This window comes from Castor canadensis, chromosome 13 (genome assembly GCF_047511655.1).
Source record: "Castor canadensis chromosome 13, mCasCan1.hap1v2, whole genome shotgun sequence".
NCBI classification, from domain to species: Eukaryota; Metazoa; Chordata; class Mammalia; order Rodentia; family Castoridae; genus Castor; species Castor canadensis.
In genome coordinates, this window is record NC_133398.1 from 55,880,852 (window position 1) to 55,908,416 (window position 27,565).

Here is a 27,565-nt window from a genome sequence, read left to right on the forward strand (position 1 = left end):
TTACAGTCAAAAGGTCAGTGTTGCCCTAACTCAGTGAATGAGATGGAGAAGGTTAGGAGATGGAGTTGGAGCACAGCAAGGTCCAGATCATAAGAGCCAAAACCAATATGAAAAGTTAGAAGTTTAAAGGTAATGGGAAGCCATTTGCCTGTATATACAGAAAGGAATGGCAAATTCTCATTTGCATTTTTAATTGAGAAAATAATACATTTTAAAATTTCATATTGAAACTGAATTGATAAAACACTAACAGAGTAATTATGTCATTTAAAAAAGCCAAATGACTATTATTTAAAGAGAGAAAAAATGTTGGTGAGGAGGAAGGCTGCAAAACACAGTTTATGACACACCCAAGCCTTTTTCTCATCCTTTTGCTTCCCAAAGGCTTACAGCACACGTGTTGGTACTTGATGGTTCCAGTGTTAGTGCCATTTTATTCTCCTTGTTACAGGAATGTTAACATTGAGGTTCTTTTGTTTTTTTAACTCTTACTTCCCACATCCTCATTCATCCTCTATCATAACAGCCAATCATGTATTAGCACAGGACTAGAAGTTCCATGCATACTTGTTCAGCCTGATTAAATTAAGAACATAAAGTATTGGTATGGTTTGCCATTTTAGAGCTAATGAGACTTTGAGTTTCAGCATTAATGGAGACTATCTTCAGAGTACAAACTTAACCCCTTTAACAGATATCTGGGACTTAATAACTTAACACTCTATACCCTAGCAATGACTTTCTGATTATACGTTTCATAGGCTGAATAAAGTGATAACCAGGACTTTTGGGTGCCATTTCATAATCAATCTACAAATATCCAACTGTTTTGATTAAATTTGGTGGTGTACAAAGGCAGATCCTAATCTTGATCTTTTGAAGAATTACTATGTAAATTTGGTGTTAATGCACAGAAAGGTTATAGAAATAAACAGTTTACTGGATGCTGAGTTAGTTGTTCACTGCCAAAGAAAAACTACTCAGTCCACTATCTCCAAACAAACTTCTCATAAAATGCACTTGATCTAAGCTACTGAGAGACTAAGTTTAAACACACACACACAACACATGCAATGCTGATTCCTCAGTCTTTCATTTTTTCACATCAAACTGTTACCTTTATTTATGAATCGCAACAAAGGACATGAGTAATTGGTCTTTTTACATTAATATGGGCAGAGGTGCTAAAAGGACATTTAGGTGGATTTATAAGAATTTGATGCATTTGTTTGTGGTTTACTCAAATTGAATATAAATAAGTTCAATATTCTTAAAGAAAAGCAAATTGGTGAAGAAGGAAACAAAGAAAAATATCTTATGCCTTTATTAAGAGCCAGTCCTCTTATCACTATGATTTCATTCTGATTCTAATTTAGCAAATTGTTTTGGGAATCTGCATGTTTCAGTCAGGGTTGTCATCTACTTCAATAAACTTGATAATATCTACTCTGTAACAAAATTCAACTTGAAGCACTATATCACTCTAAAAAGATATTTTTACCATTTTTGTATTAAAATAACTTTACAATTGATATGCAAAGGATTGCATATACTTAAAGCACAGCAATTTTAGTTTAAGGACAAATTGGTTCTAAGGTATTTGATGATAATCAACTAAAGCAATGGATTTACTTTCTGAATGTTATAAAGGAATAAATAGTAAAACCACCATAAATCCCACTGAGATCATAATTAATTCACAGTACCACAGAGCTTAAGTAGCCAAAAGAAACAAAATTTACCAATCCTCTAGTTTAAAAACAATTAAAACCTTTGTTGAAATACTAATGTGTGTCATTTGTGTAGAACCTAGTCTATAATGCTATTTCATTTAGCACAATCCCTTACCTGAAACTCTTGGAACTAGATGTGCATTATACAGTTCAGGATTTTTCAAAGTTTGGAAATAATGGTGAATTATGCCATATATTAATATATCATATATTTCTTTATCAGGAAATGGGACAGCACCCTCGAATCAAAAACATTCTACAGCAAAACATTTGAATAATCACACTGAGGGGATAAGTGGAGACTATAAAGATCCTCATGTCAGTTCTTCCCTGGTTTTGCCTACACTTTACTAGCTTTCAGTGTTTAGGCATTTGGAATTGCAGATGTGGGATTATGGGCCTGAGTGATTAGTGATAGTTAAAACAAAACTGTATCATTTGGAGTTGTTAAGTGTGTATGCTTATATTTACAGGGTCATGATTCACTGGAGTAAATATAAGTTCATATAATAGGCAAAGGATTCTACTTTACAGTTCATTGTATAATTTTCTGGCATGATATTTAGCTAGTTTTAAAGCAGCTAGAAATCAACATATATACATAGAGAAATGTGCATGTTGCCAGTTAACTGGCTAATTATTATAACCAAATAAGCAAGCCAGAATACCACTGCCTGGACCAATGTTAAGGAGTTTTTCTCCTCTGTTTTCTACCAGGAGTTTTAAAGTTTAAAGTCTTATTAATGTCTTTAATCCATTTTGAGTTGACTTTGTATATACCATAAGATAAAGGTTCAGTTTTATTCTTTTGCATGTGTATATACAAATAAAATATCTTTTAAACTGTGATTCTGGCAACTCCCAAGTTTAATTAAGTGAGGGGATGAAGATTTAGCAATTTGAAAAGATTTAGGATCACTTTTAGTTCTCTTCTGCAATTTAAATATGCACACATGCACGTACATATATGTTAACATACTAAAACTTATGTTTGAGAGTAACTGTCTAATACAACTTAAGACATCTGTGGAATTATTATAAAAAATTACTTTTGTGCCTAGTTCTAGATTGAATGATTTACTGTGTCTCCCTTAATCCTTAAGCTGCATATTCATTGCTGTATTTTCCTCTAACTGCTGTCACTTAAATTGTCATGCAGAATAGGGCAAATCAGGGTCAGTTTATATAAGCGGCATCAATCTGAAGAACTTCATCAGTCTTTATTTCAAGGCATTATGCAAAGAAAACTGACATTAAGAGAGCCTTAACTGACAGCAAATGAAATCAATCAGCAAATCACTAAGCCATAATAAACTCACTCAATTTGTAGATAACCCTTCCTCTTCCAGGTCTTCACCTAGGCAGTCCATCAAACACTGTTTTTTGTCCAAGTAGCTAAAATGAATAGCAATTCTGGTTGTAGCACTTGAAAGTTCAAGTCCTCACAAGCTGCAGCTTCTCAATAATGAGCATTAAAAGGTATTATCTAGTAAGGTTACACTTGTACTTAAAAATTGGCTTCAAAAATGAAAAAAAGATAAAGGGTCAAGTTTGGGATGTAGTTTTTGCCTCTTAACATTAATGACAAAAACTTATATTCATATTATTCTGCAGCTTTTCTATTTAACACCACCTATAACTGAAATTTGTAAAGAAAAAATTCTATACTTCAGTATTTTTTGTCATTTTTGCTTTTTACTAAATACTTTTCAAGCATTTAACATATAAGCAAATATTGTTACCATTTCACGAGTTGGAATATAAAATCAAAAAAGATTAAATCACGTAAATACAGACAACAAAATGGTTTAAAAGAAAGTATGAAAACAATGACTTTATGCTCAACTGGAAGGAAATTTTGAATATTTTATTTTTTTGAGGGCACATGTTGAACACATCATTAATGAAAAAACACCAAAAGTCAAATCACCAAAACATTCCTCAATGTATTTAGGTCACTATTCCTGACCCTAGCCCTTTTGCAGTTCAGTCCAGCATAACTTATGTTAATGTACCATTTTCTAATGTACAAAGCACCTTCGCATGCACTTATTTCCTGAGCATCCCACAATCCTGTGATCCCAAAGCAACATAGGCTTTGCTGGCACCATTTACAGAGAAGGAAATGGTGGCAAAGTGTTGTTGAGTGACTTGCCAAGGTGGTTAAAGTACAGAGCCAGGACTTTAGTCTACACATTCTGACTCTTCAAAAATTTTTTTCTCTACCACTCCCTTCCTGTCTTTTTCCCCAGAAAATGGAATTATTTCATGGTTTCCAAATACTATGCTGTTAAGAAAGTACCCCCATTTGGATCAATATGATATTTCTAGCACACTTGGTGACATACAGAAAATTGCACCAATTCATGGTTGCCAACTTCCCTATAATCTGATTTACTTGCTTGTCTTTTAGGAAGGCAGAAATCTCAACCTAAAATTGAAAACTAAGAAATATACTAACCAAGGAACATTTATAATAAGCCAAATGCTAACTAATTGCAAACATATTTGTGTGTTAATTTTCAAAGTTCTTTCAGACATGTCATATGATCATCATCATCATCCCAAGATACACCAGAACAGGAACTGTCTCCTTTTATAGATGAGGAAACTGTTAGGATGGAAGAATGAAGAGTTAAGAGCTCCAGAAAACAGTAAGTATAGAACTCCATTAGCACTTTCAGTACTACAAGGATAATAAGCTGTATTTACCATTCACAAGAAAGAACAATGTAGTGTTTCATGAGGAAAGGGTAACAGCTGTATAAAATAGTAAGAGTTCCTGCTATCTGTGTAATTTGTGTTTACCAAAGGAAGGTTTTCATCTGCTCTATACTCAGTCCTATTACTTTCTAGCTTCATACTTTTTTTTTTTTTTTTAAAGCAGTGTTGGGGCTTGGACCCAGGGCCCTGTGCATGATAGGCAAGAACTCTATCCTGAGCTATACTTTCACCCCCTACATAACCTCTCTAAGTTTCTACAATACTGATTCAGCAAAGATTTTGTTTTCCTTCTTTTTTATTTTTGCAGTACTAGGGCTTGAGCTCAGGGCCAACACCTTGAGCCACTCCACCAGCACTTTTTTTATGAAGGATTCTTCTAGATAGGGTCTCCCAAACTATTTACTTGAGCTGGCTTTCAAACGCAATCCCCCTGATCTCTGCCTCCTGAGCATGAGCCATGGGCACCTAGCTAGATTTTGCTTTCTTTGTAATTATTCCTTCTTATAATAAACAAAGAAATAATTTGATTTTCTTAAAAAGAACTTTATGAATCATATCTAGTTTCTAAAATATTCCTACCAGATTGTACTTAGTGTCAAGTTCAGATCATGGATACCAGATCATTCCCACAAAGGAAGTAATTCAGCATGTAAACTGTGATAAGAAGTAGGGAATAAGGCTGGGCATGGTGGCTCAATCCTATAATCCTAGCTACTCTGGAGATAAAGAACAAGAGGATTACAGTTTGAGGCTAGCGTGGGCAAAAAGTTCACGACACCCCATTTCAACCAATGGCTGGGCACAGCGGTATGTGCCTGTTATCCTGGCTACCACAAATTGGAAGATCATAGTCCAAGCCAGCCTGGGCATAAAGCAAGACCCTATCTCAAAAGTAACCAATGCAAAAAGGGATGGGGGCATGGCTCAAGGGGTACCATGCCCTCCAGTATTGCCAAAAAAAAGTAGGGAGTTAAAAGAATCTTCAAAACTGTAGTACAGTCTTTACAAAGATGCAATTCCTTGCCCTCATATAGCATATTGTCCCTTTCAAAAGGCAAAGGCCCAACAGGATAGGAGAACCACACTACTCATCTGAAATATAGCCCATGATGCAAGAGGTAAAATGTCTCATCTGTTAAATATTTTTAAAAAATTAAAACTAGTAGCTTGAACAGTTTCTAGCACTATTTTTATAAACAATGAATTTAAAGAAAAAAATACATTATGATAAATCTTTTAAAATAAAATATAGGCCTGCACATCCATGTTTATTGCGGCACTATTCACAATAGCCAAGTTATGGAAACAGCCAAGATGCCCCACCACTGATGAATGGATTAAGAAAATGTGGTATCTATACACAATGGAATTTTATGCAGCCATGAAGAAGAACAAAATGTTATCATTCGCTGGTAAATGGATGGAATTGGAGAACATCATTCTGAGTGAGGTTAGCCTGGCCCAAAAGACCAAAAATCGTATGTTCTCCCTCATATGTGGACATTAGATCAAGGGCAAACACAACAAGGGGATTGGACTATGAGCACATGATAAAAGCGAGAGCCCACAAGGGAGGGGTGAGGATAGGTAAGACACCTAAAAAACTAGCTAGCATTTGTTGCCCTTAACGCAGAGAAACTAAAGCAGATACCTTAAAGCAACTGAGGCCAATAGGAAAAGGGGAACAGGTACTAGAGAAAAGGTTAGATCAAAAAGAATTAACCCAGAAGGTAACACCCACGCACAGGAAATCAATGTGAGTCAATGCCCTGTATAGCTCTCCTTATCTCAACCAGCAAAAACCCTTGTTCCTTCCTATTATTGCTTATACTCTCTCTACAACAAAATTAGAAATAAGGGCAAAATAGTTTCTGCTGGGTATTGGGGCGGGGAGAAGGAGGGGGGAGAGTAGGTGTAAGGGAGGGGGTGGGGGCAGGGGGGAGAAATGAACCAAGCCTTGTATGCACATATGAATAATAAAAGAAAAATGAAAAATAAATAAATAAATAAAATATAGGGACAAGAAAAGAAAGGTAGCATGTATCATCTAATAAAAATCTGTATTTACTGAAAAGTTACTTATATGTTACTAGATTTAAAATAATGCTTTCAAAATAGTAAGCATTTGCTGTTTAAATATACAGAGCTATATTAAGTATAAGTGATAGGTGTATGTGAGTTTGAATTTGTGGCTAAAAAGGTAACTAGAAGAATACATATCAAATGTTAATGCCAGTTGTCTCTGAACAGAATTTCAAATGATCTTAATTTTCTTCTAGAGTCTTCCGAGGAGTATTGTTTTTTATTATCAAGATCATGTATATCTTTTATAATTTTTAAAACATCTAATTTTTAATGTTAGTAAATTTTCTATCAAACATATTATTTAAGGCAAATGTCATTATACACCTGAGTATATTATACTACTGTTACAATATTATAACTTATATGTATAAAATTAATGAACCAGAATAAAAAAATTTTAATCAGATACATTCGTTTTATTTAAAAACAGTATTTGTTATATTTAATAAGATTTTTATTCAACATGGCTCATTTTCATGTTTAAAAAGATGATCAGCTCTCTGAAAATTCATGTATGCAGATGGGATGACACAAAGAAGAAAATATCAAAATGGTACAATCTTTTAAATGAAATTGGCTGACATGGCTTTTATTTTAAAGTATGCCAAAAATGTAAAAATTTCTTGCAAAGCAATTACAAGGCTACTACATTAAGAAATGCAACAGAGAACACATGTAAATACTTACTAAGAATAATTCTTGATATTTTTATTTCCTGACAGCTCAGATACTAACATCATTTACTTCATCCCTCTACACATAAAGAAACATAATTAAAAATTCCTTTCACTATGCTTTTGGTCATTTATCAATATAGATACAAAACTCAAAAAAATTTATATGCCTCAAAAGCATAAATGTAAAAAAAATCATAGTATCCCAAAAGTCATAAATATAGCACATAACTAAACATTCCAAGTAAGGACTATGTAATGACATTGTGAGTTAGGAGTGATTAAAGGATTAATGTATTATAGGGAAGACTCTCTTGTTTAAAATCTTCATAAACAAATGGTTTCACAAAGAAGACTCTCTAATGAAGTATACTTATAAAATATACTACACTTCCAGAGAGATAGTTATTATGCACTAAGCCTTAAACACTTTAATAGGTGGTTTGGGAGATTTTTTTTTCTTTCCAAATGATATTGGGCCAGAAGTAAAAAATCAGTCCAAGTTTCTTAAGAGCATGCACAAGTGGAATAAAGACCGTTTCCTGCATCATATTCCAAGTGTCTGAAGTCAAGTATTCATTCATGCATACATATTAAGGGCCTCCTCTTTGCTTGGGATGGTTCTGAGCTCTGAGGATGCAACAGTGAACAACTTCCTGACCTTATGAAGCTTTCACCTTAGTAGAGAGCTAACAAATATTTACAATGTATCTGTCTCTCTCTAAGCACTTCCAATGGATTGCCCCATTTAATGATCACACTGATCTGAGTTAAGAGCTTTATTACCTTCATTTTAGAGAAGAGGCCAAAACAGACAAGTTACATAACTTGCCCAGTTAACCCTCTTTTGGATTTCTGTTCCACACAAATGAAATTGCATTCTATAGAAAAATCCTACTTTTATTCTTTTCCTCTCTCAGCTATATTAAACAAAGCCAGTAAGCTACTCTTTACAGAATGCAGAAAGACATGATTACACTAATGCACTAGTTATCCTATTCATTGGATATGTAGCTGTTAGCATCTTACTTCATCTCAATAAACTTCAGTTTCTTCCTTTGTAAAATGCAGCAAAAGCAGACTACTGATCATAAAGTTATTGAAAAGATTAAATGAGATCATAATGTAAGGTGCTTAAAGCACAGTAACTGGCACAGAGTAAGCACCCAGCAAATGTTAGCTAGTGTTTGTTTCCTGATTGCTTTTTATCATGGGAGGATGGGAGCAAACATTTCTTGGCTGCTTGCCAATATCTGCCACAGATTACCAGAATTACAAATCATAATTATTGAAAAAACATACTTCAGAGTATAATACAATTAAAAAAACAGGTATTATCCATATAAAGTATGGGCAAAATATTTTTATTATAAATCCATTGCACTCACATTGTAGTGGTCTTTTTTAGTTAAAGTTACCTGATCTAACCTGGGTGCTTTCATTTTTCTCAATATTGTAGTGAAAGTCTGACATGCTATTGTGTGGGAGATAAAAACAGTTCTAAACTAACCATAGGTACTTAGACAAATGATTTCACTGGAGGTATGACCTTACCGGAAAATCACATGACATTAAAAAGGAAATACGAATGTAAAGTATTTCGATAAAATTATTTAAAGCTTTTGAAGAAATGGGAAGAGTAATGGAACCAAATGGAAAAACATGGAGAAAAAGATCCTCAATAACCATTCCTCAAAATAAAACATGAACTACTAGTTGCTTACTTCATGTTTACAAGAAGCTTAATAATGGACACAATAATAGACATCATGCACGGTTTGCTTTCTTTGTGCTAGGCACTGTGCTCTCTATATGAATTTGTTCAGTCCTACAAGCCTAGAAAAATTGGTAGTAACACACACATTTTGAAATAAAAGAAATGGGGGTAAAAAGTTGGCAGATCTCAGAGATTAGGTGAACTGAATTTTCTGAAGGAAAACATCAGTTATGTGCTCATCTAGGTTCAGAGAGAACAGGTAATTCACACATCTTCATCTTTCAGTAGTGCTCACTGGTCTCCCTTCCATCCATGATTATACCTATAATAAACTTTGCCCTATTGGAAAAGACAGAAGATTTCAGCTCTTACTGCTCTAAACAATAGCTGTACAGACTGGACAAACAGTTCACACGCTGTCCCACCCTACATAGGATCCTCGACTCATAGTCAAAGGTCGTGCTCTCTTAACAGTCCACTTCATCAGTAGAGTCAAAATACAAAGGTAAACTGAATTACTAAATCAGTATGTTCAAAAGACAGCTGTACTTTCACATTTCTCTAGCACTATTAACAAATGCTGAGGTATAGGAATTCACCTAGGATTCTATCAACAAATGAATGGATAAAGAAAATGTGGTATATTTATATACAACGGAATACTATTTGGTAATAAAAAAAGAATAATATCCTGGCCACATAGATGAGCCTGTAGAATATTACGTTAAGTGAAATAAGTCAGGCAAAGAAAGATAAATACCACATATTCTCATTGATATGTGGAAGTTAAATGAGATGATTTCACAGAAGTAGAGATTAGAACACTGATTGCCAGAGCCTGAGAAGAGAATGGAGTGCATAGAGAAAAGCTGGTTATTAGGTACAAAAACACCAGTGAGAGGAATAAGTTCTAGTCTTCTATAGTACACTACGGTGATTACAGTTAATAGTGATTTAATCTATATTTCAAAATAGCTAGAAGATTTTGAATGTCCCTGAAACAAAGAAATGACAGATGTTTGAGGTGACAGATATGTTAATTACCCTGATTTGATCATTACACATTCCATCCATGCATCAAAATATCAAGGAATCTATAAATATGTATAATTATTAAGTGATAATTTTTTAAATACTGAACTCCTAAATAAGTAACTACAGTTAGCATAAGTATACATATTTTATACTGCAAAAAATGGGAAAAGTAGATTTTCATACTATTAAGCTGTAAAACAGAAAAATATCTGTGAATTTATCTACAATATAGCATAAACTATGATCTACTTCATACATAAATGCATAATTAATATCTTATAAATGGAAGGAAAAGTTTCTTAAAGATTTCCAATGTTTTAGTCTTATCACTTAATATAGGTATATAAATTCTTTAGTGTCCAAATTCAGATTTACTAGTTTGGCTTATATTCAGCTACTTTGAGACTTAAATCCAGGCTCTAGGCTCTGCCATTTACTTGTTGATCTGAGGAGTGTTATGTGTTGTGGTTGTTGTACTACAATTTTAAAATGGAGATGGTATTGTCTATTTGATGGGCCCATTAAGAGAATTAACTGAGATGGTACATTCCCAGAGCTGAGTATGGGGCCTGGTACACAGTAAGTGTTCATAGGAATGGTAGTTATCACTATCATTACTGTCTTCTAACTTTCTAACTATAACATATATATCACTAAACTGCAGTATGTCATTGGAAAACTTTCCCAAGCATTCACATATGTAGTGATGTGCATAACTTATTTTTATTAGAGTCTGGAAAAGATGGTCATTTAAATTACAGGTTTCTTACATTTCCTCCTTGCTATTCACAGACCTCAGAACCATAGAGAATTTATGCTCTGCCCCCAGAAAATGGCATTCCTAGAATCACTTTCTTTACAAATTACTGAAATCTAGTTGGGCGAAGTCTTTATTTCTGAATTATGACAAGTACTAAGCCATGTGGGACTGAATCAAGGTAGCCAAGAAAAGGATTATTTTACAACCATTAGAAAAATCTCAAATCATACATTCATGGTTAAAATGAATTCATAAATATTGATAATCAAATTTGAAACATACATTTTAATCTTGTTCTAAATAATGTACAGGATTCTAGCCTATAAAAGAAAATAAAAATATTTTATGCTTAGCTATTTAATTATATATATTTTAGATATATTGATGGACAATCTAATAAAAGAAGCAATGAGTATTTTTTCCTTGCAGAAGATTAAGTTGGGTACTAATAACAAATTAAATTAGGGTTTGGTGCATGTAAAAAAATTAACATAGATCCACACAGACTAGTATTAATTTTGTACAAAATTAAAATTCCACAGTCATAAACTAAGGAATGAAGAATTATTTTAAACTTCAAAATGTAAAACAGAGACTGAATTTTAAAAGATATCCCTCTTTTAAATACATTGGAAAATCTAGAGTTCTGTTAAGTGGAAGACAATCTCTTTTGAAATATTAGGCTTCTTATAGTTCATAAGACGTTGATAAATTTTTTCAAGTGAAGGTATTTCAAATTAAAAGGAGAATAAAGCACACACTGAATTTTGTCTTGTTCAATTAAAACAATTTTAACCTTAAAGGGAAAAATGATCACAAAAATGTAATTATGAGATAGAAAAGAATGACTATCTACAACATTTGAAAATGAATGTTTCTGAAAATAAATTTCTTTATTAAGTTTAATGTTATCTGATGAATTATGATTTGATGTTTTGAGTTTTATAAATGAAATAACCCAGTTTGCCATATTACAATGCTCAATAAAATTAAATATTAAAGGGTAAAGTACTCTTTAATACAAAATATATTTAAGTTCTAGTTTTGTTGAAATTAAATTACCACATAAGAAATGTTGGCTGTATTTTGGAGTTAACAATGAAAAATTTCAAGTACCTCTTTTAATAATTTTATCTCAAGTGATTCATTTAAAACAAAAAGAATAGAAAATAGAGATTAGCTTAAAGAGATAACAGCCTAGTGTCTTCTGTCCTCCACTGACAAGAAAGTAGTTCTTTTAATACTGTACTTTGCCATAAAATACAGTTTCTTTTATAAAAATACTTTTCTGGATTATTTTAATGGGCTAGTTCTAAACTTTTTTAAAAACCACTTTTATGTGAAATATCCTGCTATATGATAGAAGAAAAAGGTAGAAAATTTATTTGCATGTCCTTTAAATTATTCACAATACTTTGAGGCTTTCATTCTTTCCAGCTTGTGCAATTTATTTTTCTGTAAGTCTCAGTAGCAAACAATGTTATTTAGACTCTAACCTGGCACGCTACAACCTCTGGCCCGCCCTTGAGCCCCTCCGTTGAAAAGGTCTCCAGGTGCAGTTTGGGTAGCTGCAGGGTGAAGTCATTCCTACTTGCTGCAGTCCGTGACAGTGAGATCTGATCTCTGACCTAAAGGGAAAAAAACAGCATCAATGGTAATTCCCCTTCAGACACATTAACTGGGATGAACTGGGTCCCCTTGAGCCCACTGAGTGGACTTGCATTGATCGCTGGACCTGAAATCCATGAATAAATTTAGGACTAATTGATTTTTTGTTGCAAATAAATCTCTAATTCAGAGTGCTGGGGGAGAATGTTAAGAAGAAAAAGCATCCTCCTGCTTGAAATAAAGAAGGGGAAGAAGAGTCACCGGAGCTCTTCTGATCAAGAGGTTTTGAATTATTTTTTCACAGTTCCACACTGAGAAGAAAAAGAAAAAGAAAGGGTGGGGGGGGAGAATTTCACAAAGTCAAAACCAAATAGCAACTCCTAATTATTATCACTTCCTTGATAACATGTCTAATTTAACTGATATTAGCTAGTACATGTTAAATACAGTATTTAGTCTTTGAAAACTTCACTAATATGTACCCTGTAATAAAAACAAATACATTCAATACAAAAGTATACTTAATAATATAAAAGTAAGAAGCTTATTTACCCTTTTTAGTCTTCTAAAGTTGCAGTACTTTATTAAACCTGAGTCTTAACAATAAAATACATAAAAACCGATTTGGCCACAAAACTTCTAAGTTATAAAACTAAGATAAAAATCAGTACTATATTTTAAGTATTCAGAAAGGTAGCAATACTATCACATCACAGGAGAGAAATACCAATTCTGCAGTCAGTATGGAATTATAAGCAGTTAATATCACACTGCCACCTTCTGGATAAATGAGAAAGTACTCCCTATATTACATAAATTGAAACAAGCAGATGTTTGGGATTTTAATTTCAAACTTAGTAAAAGCTTTAGGAATTCGACAGTGTAGTTTGCATTTATTGTAACTAATCTCTGACTTTTAATCATATAACAATGATAGGAGTTTTAATATATCACTATATTTTCTAACTTTCCTTATGCTTTAATAGGTCTTAAAAATTTAGATCTTGACAAATATACAACTAGCTTACAGCCACACGGCAGAGTTTTTATAAGTAGCAAAGATATGGGTATACTATAAAAATATCATTAATTGTCCAAATAAGTGTATTTTATCTCTGGTTTTATCTGAGCAACTTTAAATGTAACATATCAATAATTTTTTTTAAACTGAGCAACTTCAAATATAACATGGCAATAATATTTTTTACACTCTCCATTTTTCCACTTGAGCAGCTGGCAAAACTGTTTGAATTATATTTTACTATATGAGTGAATTAGATAAAAATATAAACATCTCCCAAAACTATCATACTCTAAAGGGCTTCCAAGCTGATCTCAAGATTGCCAGTGAATGACAAAGGATATGCCTTAAAACATACAGAAAGTCTTGAGATCAACTTGGGAAATATAAAGATTCTTGTACCCATGGAATAGCATAAACAATTAAAATGAGCCACATGAAGCTGGGGCATTTGGTTTAAGGAAACTCTATAGACAATATTGTGAGTACTATATTTACTCTAGCATTCCAGAATATATATTTACCCGTGACATTTTCCAGAGTCGTCAGGATGATAATGCTACTAAACTCACCTATCATAACAAAATAAATTATATTTTACAAATATATGTGTTTTAGGTTTTATATTTTATGTGTGTATTCTTTCCCTCTTACTTTTTGTCACCGATATGTGCTCAGATAAAAGAAAACATTAATGTGGATTAAGGTACTGAGAATTTATCAACATCAAACCACTAGTGTTTTCCTTCTACCCTTCTGAACCATAGTCAATAGATCTAAATATTTTACTGCACCCTGGCCAATTCATTGTTTGATGTTTAAAAACTCACCCAGAATCAAAGAAAATTTATTAAATTTGAGCCCCCAAATGAGATACTATTAGCTTTGAAAGTCAAGTTTAACTGCGATATTGATGATTCTCTTTTTTCTGTGACAAAATTCACCAGGGAAATCCTGGATGTCAAAGTACAAAAGCAGATTGCTAATATAGGCAAAGGGGGGAAACCATAGGCAAAGTAGGGATAACGCACTGCACAGTTCAAGCACTGGAGGTCCTTTAACCTGATTAATACCAGGCACCATACTTCGTCTATGAACCCTGACATACAGTGAACAGTAAGTCACATTCTATATTCTCTAGATAATGTTAATGAACTATATTAAGCTGGAGCATTTGGCACTTAAAATTGTGATTTATTGTCACTAATATTTTCACTATGACATTACTTAATTTGCCAAATTAATACCTTATATTAGGTGGGGGAAAAACATCAAAACAGTTGAATTTTGCTATACTTAATGATGGATACCATAATTACATTATTTGAATGATATGCATTTGTTTTAGTTTTTGGGTTTTGTTTTGTTTTTAAAGCAGGGTCTCACTGTGTTCCCCAGGTTGGCCTTTAATTACTGGGCTCCAGCAATCCTCCTGCCTCAGCCTCCCGAGTAGCTGGGCCTACATTCTACCATGACTGGCTTAATATGCATGTGTCAATACTTTCATTTAGCTAAAAATTATCTGTTGCATATTGTCAGTGTTATCAAGAGACCTAGAATAAATAGATGCAATATCACAAATACTTAAATTTCAAGACTTTACCCACTTTTAAATTAAACTGAAACTTTGAAAACAGATGTCTAAAACAGTCTTCAAATATTTGTAAGAAAAGTTTATAGAAAAGTTTTGAAAAAGGATTGGCTAAGACTCCTTTTAGTTTAATGAATAAAGAGGGTGAAGGAATTATGTTGAGAGAGTACAAATAACTACACTAGGACAAGCAAAAAAAAAAAAAAAAAAAAAAAAAAAAAGTGGTGCCAAAAGGAGCAGCCAGGAAAGATAAGGAAGAGTTAAAAATAAGGCTAAAGGACGACTATGCAGAAAGCAAATCTGAATTTCAGGGACTGAACAAGGATAAACAGAGAAGAGATTCAACACAGAATAGTAAAATGAAACTCTCATCCTATGTGTCAGATTTGTTTATAAAGAGAATAGAACAGGAAGGCTCAGAACAAAGTAAAATTATTTTTAAAGAAATAATGTAGAATTCCACTAGGAAATACTATCCATTAGACACAAAATTATTCTTTTTACGAATGAAAACCTAAAGGAAATTTTTTGCTGTTAAAATTTTTGAAATAATATTATAATAGCAAATATTTTCCCTAAAAGGAAAAGTAAATTTACCTTTCAAAATTTGTATTTTAATATGAAGTATGATTAAAACAATTGTTGGTCATATGTCTAGGAATTAAATTATGATTTTAAAAACCAGTCTTTAATATGGCTTATAACATACCATATTCATCACATAATTAAGATTCTATATTCTTTTCACTCTTACTTATAGTTGACAATGATTACATATACAATGTTTTCTACTTCTAAATGTCTAATAATTCATTTTAACATGTAATGAATTTTTCATAGAATTTCATACTTTAAATCTCAATTATCGAGTTTGTACATTTTATAACACTCTATAAAACTAAAAATTTCTTGCTATTTTTAAAAAGAATAAAGAAAAATTAGCTCTATTATTTCCACTCTGAAATTTTGATTTTTAGAAAGAACATTTTATTTTATTTTCTCTCCACCCCACCCCTTTTTTTTTTTCCTATACTGGGCCTTGAGCATACTAAGCAGGCCCTCTATCATTTGAGCCATGCTGCCAGCCTACTTTCACCCTTTCATACTACTTACTTTGAAAAAGCTGGCATTTCTAACAGGTATGTCATACGAACAAGAGAGACATTGCGAGAAAAATTCATGAAACTTGATAAAAAGTCAAAATATTTTCATGAAAAATATTTGTTTGAAAATAAATACATATTTTATAAGTATTTTCTTATCATAATTCAGTTCTATCTAAGCACTTCATGAGATCCATTAATCTATTCCTATTGCTGTTACTCTAATTTTCCTTTACTCACAAATTGCTAATGTGTCTTCTAACTTTTCTAGTGATTTCTGCTAGATATATCAACTATGAAATTAAATTAGTCATTTATAGAAAATTACTCAACTCTTAAAAATATAACCTCCATCTTTTACCATGTACAGATATAAAATCCTCTGGACCCCATGATCCACTTTTAAATAACCAAACAATAGAAACCAAGCCAGAAGATTGTAGATAAAAACTGAAAGATTTAAGAACACATGTAAGATATATAACATTGCTTGAATCCTGTATGTCTGGGGAAAGCAACTAATGTCAGGACTTTACTTTGTGTTCATAATCTGCCTAAAATTTTATTTACTTCAATCTATTATGGTCTCCAAAGCTTCAAAATAAGCCTTTTATCACAGATATTCCAATACAAACAGCGCTCTCTATAATATTTCCTATAACCTCCATTCTTACATGGAGTTCATGATAAGCTTTGCCTCCAGTCTCCTGCCTTTCTTTGCCCTACTCCCTCGTTTGTATATTCTTCCACTTCCACTGATCCTTATTGCTCTCCCTTCTCCTTTTTATTTTACTTTTCATCCTACACACTAGAAGAGCTTGCACACTATTTCTCAACATGTGTACTAGTAAGCAGTATGCAGTCAGCACATAATTATAGCCCAGGTACCAGATCCAGCCCATTGCTTGTTATTATAAACCAAATTTTATCGGTGTACAGTCACACCCATTTATTTACCCATCCCTATGGGTGCTGCTACAGTGGGCAAGTTGAGTAGTAGAAATATAGACCATATGAGCCACAAAGTCTAAAATGTTTACAATCTGGCCAACCCACCCCTGCCCCCAAAGTACAGAAAAAAAAATATTATTTGTTTTTACCACCTATAAAAATCTTTCAAAATAATTATTTCTGACCAGTGACTCTACAAACCATTTCTAGTAAATCAACCATGTATCTTCAAAACAAGATGTAATCTAAGGACACTTTCTGGCTCATTTTTTCAAATGTTTTATGAAATAAGTATACTATCTCTGATATAGTTTTAAGTTTTCTACTATATAACTTGATTGAGCCTAGCTTTCCAGATACAATTACTGGTTTCCCATTCTATATTTAATCAACAGAAAATTTGGTTAAATGAGTAGAACAGGAAGAATGATGAGCCTTTTGTTGAATACAGAGAAGGAGCCTACCAAAGGTAACTTTTTACTTTGTATAAATACTAGTAGCAAGACATTGCACAGGGAGGCTCTTAATAAATATGTAATCAGACAAGAGTATTATTCTAAGCTTGTGAATTCTACAATGTAGAAGAAAGAGAAAACAATAGAAAAGTATTTAGACAATTATAAGATTCTGACATGTGCCCAGTGACAGAAAGTGGGATCAAAGTATAGCAGTGCATTGGAAATGATAATTCATACATTGGAGAGTTATGTCTAAGTGGCTATTTCCCTCCTTGTGCCTTTTCCTTAATTACTTAGTTAATGCAATGGACAGGTAACAATACCATTTCTATTTGTAATAGCACCATTAGTAGTACCAAAAGTACTTCATCCTTCTCAAAGTACTCTCCGCTTCTCCTCATTATTTATATTATCTACCTTGTGAACTAGCTATTGCCATCCCTTATTTGAGAATACTGAGTCCAGAGCTTTTAGCACCAAATAACAATGTCTCCTAATATCTATATATGGACACTTAATAGTTAAAGAAATTACTTAAAGTTTTGGTATTTATTCTCCCTTTCTTTGTCTCTTATCTTGCAAACTTAGCAAAAAAATATTTGTTTCATAAAAGTAGTTTTGCAATAAGCAATGGATCCTTATTCTCCTCAGCAGTTTCCTATGCCTGTGATCACTCTCACCTTCCCTACTCTCTCTCTCTCTCTCTCTCTCTCTCTCTCTCTCACACACACACACACACATACACACACACACAATTATCTGAGAGACAAGTTACCTGCATAATAATCATCCTTCTACAGTGGTCACAATCTCACATGGAAGATCCCCAAAGCCACAATGTCCCAGGATGTATGCAATAGTTCTTTAGCTCCACGCTACAAGAAAGAGACCTTGGCACTCTCTCAACAGAGGCAAGCATTCCACTGGTACTGCACATAGAAACTTATAATTCAAAAAGTCTGAGGTAAGAAACTAGCTTTTTGCTGGTAGGTTAACTTAACTTATAACTTTGAAGCAGTGCTAAAACTATTCAACGGCTGCCAGCTGCTGTCACCAGAAAAGAGGGGAAAATTCACCATCACAACCACTCCAGTTTTTTAGTTATATCCCAATTATGGAACTAAACAACTGATCCCCTGAATCAAATTATCAAGCTAGCCATATACCAATTAAAGATCTTAAAAACTGACCAATCAAATCAAATTATCAAACTGGAAGATAGAATGATTTAATCATTAACATCTTATAAATGTACTAGACAACATGATAAATCTGTAGGCTATCTAGTAAAGAATGCAGCCCACAAGAAGATTACCATGACCTTTGGTTACCTGAACAAACATAAAAACCCATACTTGAGAATAGAGAAATGTATTTTCAAGTTGTTACACTTCTCCACACAGAGATATTTTCCTTCCTAGGATAAATTATTTCTGAAAATAAAAACAGGTGCAAATTAAAATTAGTTTTTTATGTATGTTTAAGCCAAAAGCAGCTATGCATATGCACGTGACACTGCAATGTCTTATCTTTAGTTGTCATGATTTTTAAATTCCTCTTGAGCTGGATTACCATTTCTAGCTTGGCTAGGACAGAGTGACACTGAACAACATGAATGATGACACACAAGAAGGCTATAATGGACAGAACCGTCATCATCAAGCCAGCTATGTTAACTAATATCTATGTGTCCTGTACAACTGATCTTCAGGAAACAGGCTAAAGAAATGAAGAATGGAGAGGAGTTCAAAGATTTTAAGTAACATTTAGAGAATCACTGATGAGCCACCAATTATTGGATTTTTAGAGGCAATTTTTAAAATGTCAGTTTCATGGTGTAACTACTCTGGAAAAATATTTGGAGGCTTCTTAAAAATCTAAACATAGATCTGCCATATGATCCAGCAATCCCACTCCTGGGGATATACCCAAAGGAATGCAACACAGATTACTCCAGAGGCACCTGCACACCCATGTTTATTGCAGCGCTATTCACAACAGCCAAGTTATGGAAACAGCCAAGATGCTCCACTACTGATGAATGGATCAAGAATATGTGGTATTTACGCACAATAGAATTTTACTCAGCCATAAAGAAAAAAAAATCTTATCATTTGCAAGTAAATGGATGGAACTGGAGAACATCATTCTGAACGAGGTTGGCCAGACTCAGAAGACCAAAAATCATATGTTCTCCCTCATATGCGGTCTTTAGATCTAGGGCAAATACAGCAATGTTGTAGGACTTGGGTTACATGGCAAGGGGAGAACATATATGGGAGGTACGGGGTTAGATAGAAAACCCAAAACATGAAAGCACTTGATGTCTCCACTCCAGAGGAATTAATACAGAAACCTTAAAGCAACAGAGGTCAACATGAGAAGGGGAACAGGAACCAGTGTAAAGATCAGATAGAGATGAATCAAGCTGGGTTGTAACACATTTGTACTTGAAAGCAATGCTAGGAATCTCTCTGTATAGCTGTCCTTATCTCAACTAGCAAAAAATGCTATGTCTTTCTTATTATCACTTATTTCTACTCTTCAACGGAATTGGAGAAAAGAGCAAAACAGGTTCTGCTTGGAAGCGAGGGGGCAGAGGGGGAGAGGGTGGGGGCAGGGGCAGGAGGGAGAAATGACCCAAACAATGTACACACATGTGAATAAATGAATAATAAAAAAATGTCAGTTTCATAAATTAAAAGTCATTCTGTGGTCTTTTTATTCCTTAAAATGTACTGAAAGCTAAATGTCAAAGATAATTATGTATTATTGCATATTCTGGCAAACCATTTTTAAGATAAGATTATATAATCATATTTACAGATCTGGCTATACAGTATCATATCCTGTTTGACTCTATTCCATTCCATATTGTGCACTAAAATAGAATTAACCATTTTCTATTTCATAGTAGTCAAACTAGTCAATACCTATAAATTCATTGTTAACACACCTCTCTTTCCTAAAGATACTCTTTTATTATTGAATTTAGGCTTCCTCCTCTAGCTCTCCATTAGGCAAAGTAAATACAGATGCTATTTTTAGCCATCAGATAAATGAAACAGGTGATAATATCAGCAAGACTTCAAGTAGAATCTGGAATTGCTATGCTTCAAGACTAGGTGATGCAAACTTTGACTCATTAAACAAACATCCATCAAGTGTCTAATGAGTACCAGACACAGTGATAGATGCTGAGGATATAAAAATTAGGACACAGAATTCTATTCCTGAAGGACTTCAACCTCTATTGGCAAAATAAATCTCTCAAAGTGCATTTTTCTAGCCTCTCATTTACCTACAATGTTTTGTTGTCCTGTCAATTGCTATCTATCTTCTTTCTATGCCAGAATATTACATTAATCAATCTAAAACCTTTATCTTTAGCCCTGACTCCCCCGCTGAAGTTCATACTCACATGTCCTGCTGATGACTCCACATTACCTTAAACTCAGTGTTTCTAAAACAAAGCTCATCATTGTCTCCTTTCTACACCATACAAAACAAACAAAAAACCCAGCCTTTTGTACTACCAGGATCAGTTAATAGCACTGCCCCATCATGGAAATTGTCCTTCCCTGAGTTTCTCATCCCCAAATGCCATTTTACTGAATATGTTTCATATCCTTTACTCTGCCAGTCCATCTACCATCACTATCCTGGTTCAGACCTTGACTGGCCTTCATGTAGCCTAATTCTTATCTCTTAATATAACCCTCTATTCACAAGCTGACAGCTCTTAAAACAGCCTTCATTACTCATTGCATCCATTCTACAGAATCTGCTTCCCAAAGCTCATATTCAAGAAGAAAATCTGGCCACAGTAGTCCCTAACTTAAACCCTGGTTTATTCCCTGTTTTAAAAATAAGATTCAAGGTCCTTTATATGGCCAAAAATAAAGTTCTTCCAGGACCTAGCTTCTGACTGCCTAACTGAGTCTCATTTCTTGCACTCTCCTTACACTTGATGTTTACCTGAGAGTATCTAGCTGTTTATGTTTCCATGAACTTGCTTAAGTCATTCGCTTGCTAGAATGTTTTTCTCACCATTCCTAACATTTTAAGAATGCACCACATATGAATTTTCTTCTGAGAAACCTTCAGGATCCCCCGGATTTTCTAAGTATGCTCTACAGATATATAATTCTATCTATATGGATACGGATGCACATCTTATGGATGACATGACATTCTGGAATTAGATGTGTGTCTTCACACAGATGATATTTATATGACATACTACACACACACACACACACACACACACACTTGATTTCCCACAGGTTAGTACAGTTCCTAGCACATGGCATACAACTAAAAAATTTGGAGAATTAACAATTTATTATAAATACAGTGTTTTATGATGCACTGGAAGTTCAAGTAACTTTACCATAGAAAAAAATCCAAAAGGATATCAGCAAAAACTCTTAATTATTGTTCCAGTGTCATTTTAGCTTGATAAATTTAAGGCATTTATAGATGTCAGGTCTTCTGGAGCTTTTTGAGGTTTCTAAATTGTGACTTATCTTTTGGATGATTGTGTTAGTCAGCTTTTTGTGGACTGTGACAAAATACTTCAAAAATCAGCTTAAAAGGAGGATGATTTATTTTGGCTATGTTTTCAGTCTATGGTTACTTGGCCTGATTGCTTTTGGCCTAAGGTGACACAGTACATTATGGCAGAAGAAGCTTGTATACTTCATAGTAGACAGGATGCAGAGAGAAAGAGGAAGGGACCAGGATCCCAATATCCCCTTCAAGGGCATCCCCCTCAGTGACCCAACTTCATTTTCCTATGCTCTATCTCCCAAAAGTTCCACCACCTTCCAGTAGTGGCTGGCAAACAAGTCTTTAGCATATGAGTCTTCAGGAGACATTTAAGAACCAAACCATAATAATGATTTACTGAAATAGCACTTACATCTTTCACTGAGTATTCACTGTTGCTTTTAAACTTCCTAGTACACTATTGATCATGCACAGGAAATACTTCAGTTAGACAATCCAAGCTTGGAGGACCCAAATAGTTTCTAGAAGCCTGAATAATCTAGCAATACTGCTAATTCAACCACACAAAAAAATGACATCAAAAATGTTATACATTCTTCTCTACATTCCAATTTTACTTAAATTCTCTTACTTTCACTCTCAGTTGTATTAAAATGAGACATTTGTTAAGCACTTTTCAGTGCCCAGTGAATACTTTTATCTTATCTAACACTAAATAATACAAATATTATTCTACCCATCCAGATATCATCCTGTCTTAAAAATTATTATATTCTACTTTTCCTTTTTGTACACACAGTAGAAATATATAAGCATATTCTAAAGGGTTTTAATTTTAAAAATAAATAAATCCTGTATTAAGTTGAATAAATAAAAAGGCAGAACGAGGAATTCTGAAAGTCAGACCCTCTACCAAAGTAGCAGGAAGCTAACAAAATTTATCAGATTTAAATTTTTTTTCAGAGTCTGGAAGTTAACACAATGTTTACAGTAACCAGAGGAAAGCTTAATTAAGAGAAAAAAGTACCTGTATCTCAGTAGTTACGGAAATCTCTGTCACTAAGCTCTCAAAATAGAAACTTCAATGCCACACATACATAGTTTGCAAAATTTGTTCAAGGGTGTCACTAAGCAAACAACAACTACAATAAGCAGCAACAATCCTTCAGATGGAGGAGAATCTAATTTCCATAGTTACTACATTGTAATATTCAAAATACCTACCTCAGGACCTTGACCTTGCGAGGCAGTGGCAGAGTCAGCCACTCTGTCAGTCCCAAAATATCTACTTTTAAATAAAATGTTACGTATGTTATATAGAAAAGAAACAAAGTAAGTTTCCTTCACAAGAAAAACAGAAATAGGAAATGCCCCTGAGAAATCTTATCGAATTTACTACACAACAAATTAAAATCTATTGTTTTAAATATGCTTAAAAATTTAAAAGAAATGATGTACACAGAATTAAATCAAACCATAAAAACAATACCTTCCAAAATAGAAAATATAAATAAGGAGATAGAAAGTATAAAAAGGAATCAAATAGAAATTTTAGAGCTGACATTCTGGGGAAAATTTAAAAATCTGTCAATTAAGAAATTCAATATCTGACAAAAATATCCTTCAAAAATTGAGAAGAGTAAGAGAAAGATGGTGGAATTGGAAGTCCAGGACTTTTCTCTTCCTCATGTCACACTTACTCAACAACAACATACAGATCAATTCCACTTATGGAAATTCCAAAAACTAGTTTACAGGCTCTTGCACCCAAAAGCAATGCAAAATCAGGCACATTGAAACCAGTAGGAAAAAGAAAGATAATCTATTGTCATCATGCCCACCCCCAGCACAGCATAATATGAACAAGAGGGAATAGCCTTGCTTCAAATTCTCCCTGAGACACACAAAGAAAAAAGACCAAAGTATAGAAGCTCTATAGGTTTCTGTTCATATGTAACATGTAAAAACCCTACAATGAGAAGTGTAGTGCATATTTATTAATAGGTGATGGCTTATCAGCAAGTATTGTACTTCATAAAATTCAGTTAATCTAATTTTTCCCTCTTTAGAAGAGGCTTCACTATTTTAGTTATCAATGTAAGATTAAAATTTTTAGTTTAGGAACACAATGGCAGATTAGAAGCTTCCTCTATTTGACTCCATGAATGAGAGGAGTCAGGGTAAAAACAGAGTATCGGGACTTAAAGATAAAGCACCTAGATTATAACATTCAATAATGGGGAAAAAATAAAAGGATGAATTGAACATATAAGACATTTGAGATACCATTATAAACTGAGCCTACAAATCATGTGTATAGAAGAAGAGATGCAAGGAACAGAAACTCAACAAACAGTAACAGAAATACGCCCAAATCTTGAGAAACAGATGGGTCCCCAGGTACAGAAAGATTTTAGAACATAAACTGACAAGACCAAAAAAGAATCTCTCGATGTCATATTATAGTTAAAACAGTAAGCATACAGAAGAATGAAAGAATATTGAAAGCTGCAAGAAAGAAGCACCAAGTCATCTATATAAGTAAATCCATCAAAATAACAGATTTCTCAAGAAAAACTTTAAAAACAAGAAGGGCATGGAATGGTGTATTTCAAGCCCTGAAAGAAAATAACTGCAAACCTAGATTACTGTATCCAGCAAAGCTATCCTTAATAATTGAACATGAAAAAAACTTTCCATGATAAACAAAAACTAAAGTAATTCAAGACCACCACAGCACTGAAGAAGATACTTAAAGGAATCCTATACACAGAAAAGGAAGATTGGCACAACCATGAAAGTACAGAATAAAATAAATCTACTAAACAAGTAGATAAACAAATGAGGATTAGAGAAAAAATTAAACACTAAAAAGTAATAAAATGCATACCTTTTGATAATAACACTGAATGGTAATGGTCTCACTTATTCAATCAAAACACACAAAGACTGATGGATTGTATTTAAAAAAAACAAGACCCAACTACTTCTTGCCTACAAGAAACAAACTTCAATAGCAAAATCAAACACAGGCTTAAAGTAAAAGGATAGAGAAAGATATTCTAAGCAAATGGAGCCTGAACGCAATCAGTAGCAGCTATACTTATATATGACAAAGTAGACTTTAAACCAAAATTAGTTCAAAGAGACAAACAAGGTCATTTTATATTGACAAAAATTATAATTCATCAACAATTTTAAATATATACACACAGAATATCAATGCATCCAATTTCCAAAAAAAAACCCACTACTGTACAGAAAATTATAGAAACCTCAACATAGTAATTGTGGGTGACTTCAATACTCAACTCTCATCAATAGATATGACATTCATACAGAAAAGTCAACAAAAGAAACTTCAAAATTAAACAAGACACTATAGGTCAAGCAAATTTAGCAGACAGCTATAGAGTATTCCATCCAATAGCCACAGAAAACACTTTCTTCTCAGAGCCTATGGAACTTTACCTGCAATAGGTATTTTGGGACATAATGCAAGTCTTACAAAGACAAGAACATTGAAATAACTTCCTAAATTTTAGCACAGGACAATGGAACAGTCAGCAAGAGAAATTATGAGCCAGGCACGGCAGCTCACATCTATAATCTCAGCTACTCTGGAAACATAGATGGGGAGAATCACGGTTCAAGATCAGCCCAGGCAAAAAGTTAACAAGACCCCATCTCAAACAATAAGCCATACATAGTGGTGTCTACCAGTGGTTCAAAACACAGGGAGGGTATCAATAGAAGGATAGTGGTCCAGGCCAGCCCCAGACAAAAACATGAAACTCTATCTGAAAAACAATAACCTAAAGCCAAAAACTGCTGAAGGTGTGGCTCTAGTGGCAAGGTGCTTTCCTAACAAGCACAAGGCCCTGAGTTCAAATCCTAGAAGTGCCAAAAAGAGAAAGAAAAATTACAAAAAAAATAGACAAAAACATGGAGACATGTTTTAGAATGACCAGTAGGTCAAGAAAGAAATAAGAATAGCTGGGTTATACATCAGACAAAGGACTGATAACCAGAATGTACAGGGAGCTCAAAAAACTAAATTCCCCCCAAATCAATAAACCAATAAAGAAGTGGGCAACTGAACTAAATAGAACTTTTTCAAAGAAAGAAATCCAAATGGCCAAAAAATACATGAAAAAATGCTCACTGTCTCTGGCAATAATTGAAAAGCAAAATCAGAACCACACCAAGAGTCCACCTCACTCCCGATAGAATAGCTATCATCAAAAACACCAACAAATGTTGGCAAGGATGTGGGGAAAAAAGGAAACCTCCAACACTGCTGGTGAGAATGTAAGCTAGTGCTACCACTTTGGAAAACAATATGGAGGCTTCTTAAAAAACTAAACATAGATCTGCCATATGATCCAGTAATCCCACTCCTAGCCCAAAAGACTGTGACACAGGTTACTCCAGAGGCACCTGCACACCCATGTTTATTGCAGCACTATTCATAATAGCCAGGTTATGGAAACAGCCAAGATGTCCCACTACTGACACATGGATTAAGAAAATGTGGTATCTGTACACAACGGAATTTTACTCAGCCACAAAAAAGAATGAAATTGTGTCATTTGCAAGTAACTAGAGAACATCATCTTAAGTGACGTTAGCCAGGCTAAGAAGGGCAAAAATCGCATGTTCTCCGTCATATGTGGACTTTAGACCTAAAACAAATGTAGTAATATTAGTAATATTAATAATATTACTAAGTGGAGAATGTGTACAGGAGGAATAGGGAAAGGTAGGAAACCCAAAACTTGAAAGTATTTGATGTGCCCACTGTAGATAAGCAAATAATCTTAAACTGACAGGCCACTATGTGACTGGGAAGTAGTGAAGAGGTCAGGTAGAAATGAACCAATTCAGGTTGTAATACACATGTACATGGAAGCAATGCTAGGAATCTCTCTGTATAGCTATCTTTATCTGAAGCTAGTAAAAATGCTATGTCTTTCTTGTTATCTCTTATGTTTTTTCTTCAACAAAATTGGAGAAGAGGGCAGAACAGAGGTTCTGCCTGGAAGCAAAGGGGGTTGGGGGCAAAGGGAGGGGGTGGGGAAAAGGGAGGAGAGATGGCCCAAACAATGTATGCACATATGAATAAATGAAAAAAAAAAAGAGTAGCTAGGTGCCATTGGTGCATGCCTGCAATCCTAGCTGCTTGGGAGGCTGAAATCAGGAGGACTGTGGTTGAAGGCCAGATGGGGCAAATAGTTCTTTATGACTCTGTCTCCAAAATAACCAGAGCAAAATGAACTGGAGGTGTGGCTCAAGCAGTAGAGTGCCTGCTTTGCAAAAGCCCAGACTTCAAACCCCATTCTCACCAAAAGAAAATTTAAAAAGGGTACAATTCAGAAAATTTCCCAGAACAAAATGAAAATGAAAACATAACTTACCAGAACTTGTGGGGCATAGCAAAGGCTAAGAAGAGAGTTTATAGCTATGAGTGCCAACATCAAAAAATCAGATAGATCACAAATAAAAAACCTAACAAGCCCTTCGAGGTATTATAAAAACAAAAATAAGCCAAACCCAAAAAAGAGAAAAGAAATAGTAAAGATCAAAGTTAAAA

The 27,565-nt window shown here is 33.8% G+C and overlaps 1 protein-coding gene across 14 annotated transcripts in view; it reads right to left on the reverse strand.

The window, feature by feature from the left end:
* Positions 1-27,565, reverse strand: part of Ccdc171 (coiled-coil domain containing 171) — a 416,292-nt gene that overhangs the window by 97,786 nt on the left and 290,941 nt on the right. For all 14 annotated transcript variants that reach the window (XM_074051809.1, XM_074051799.1, XM_074051790.1 and 11 more), the window contains one exon: positions 12,225-12,356. In XM_074051809.1, the coding sequence (XP_073907910.1) occupies positions 12,225-12,356 (132 nt within the window). The remainder of the gene's footprint in view (positions 1-12,224; positions 12,357-27,565) is intronic.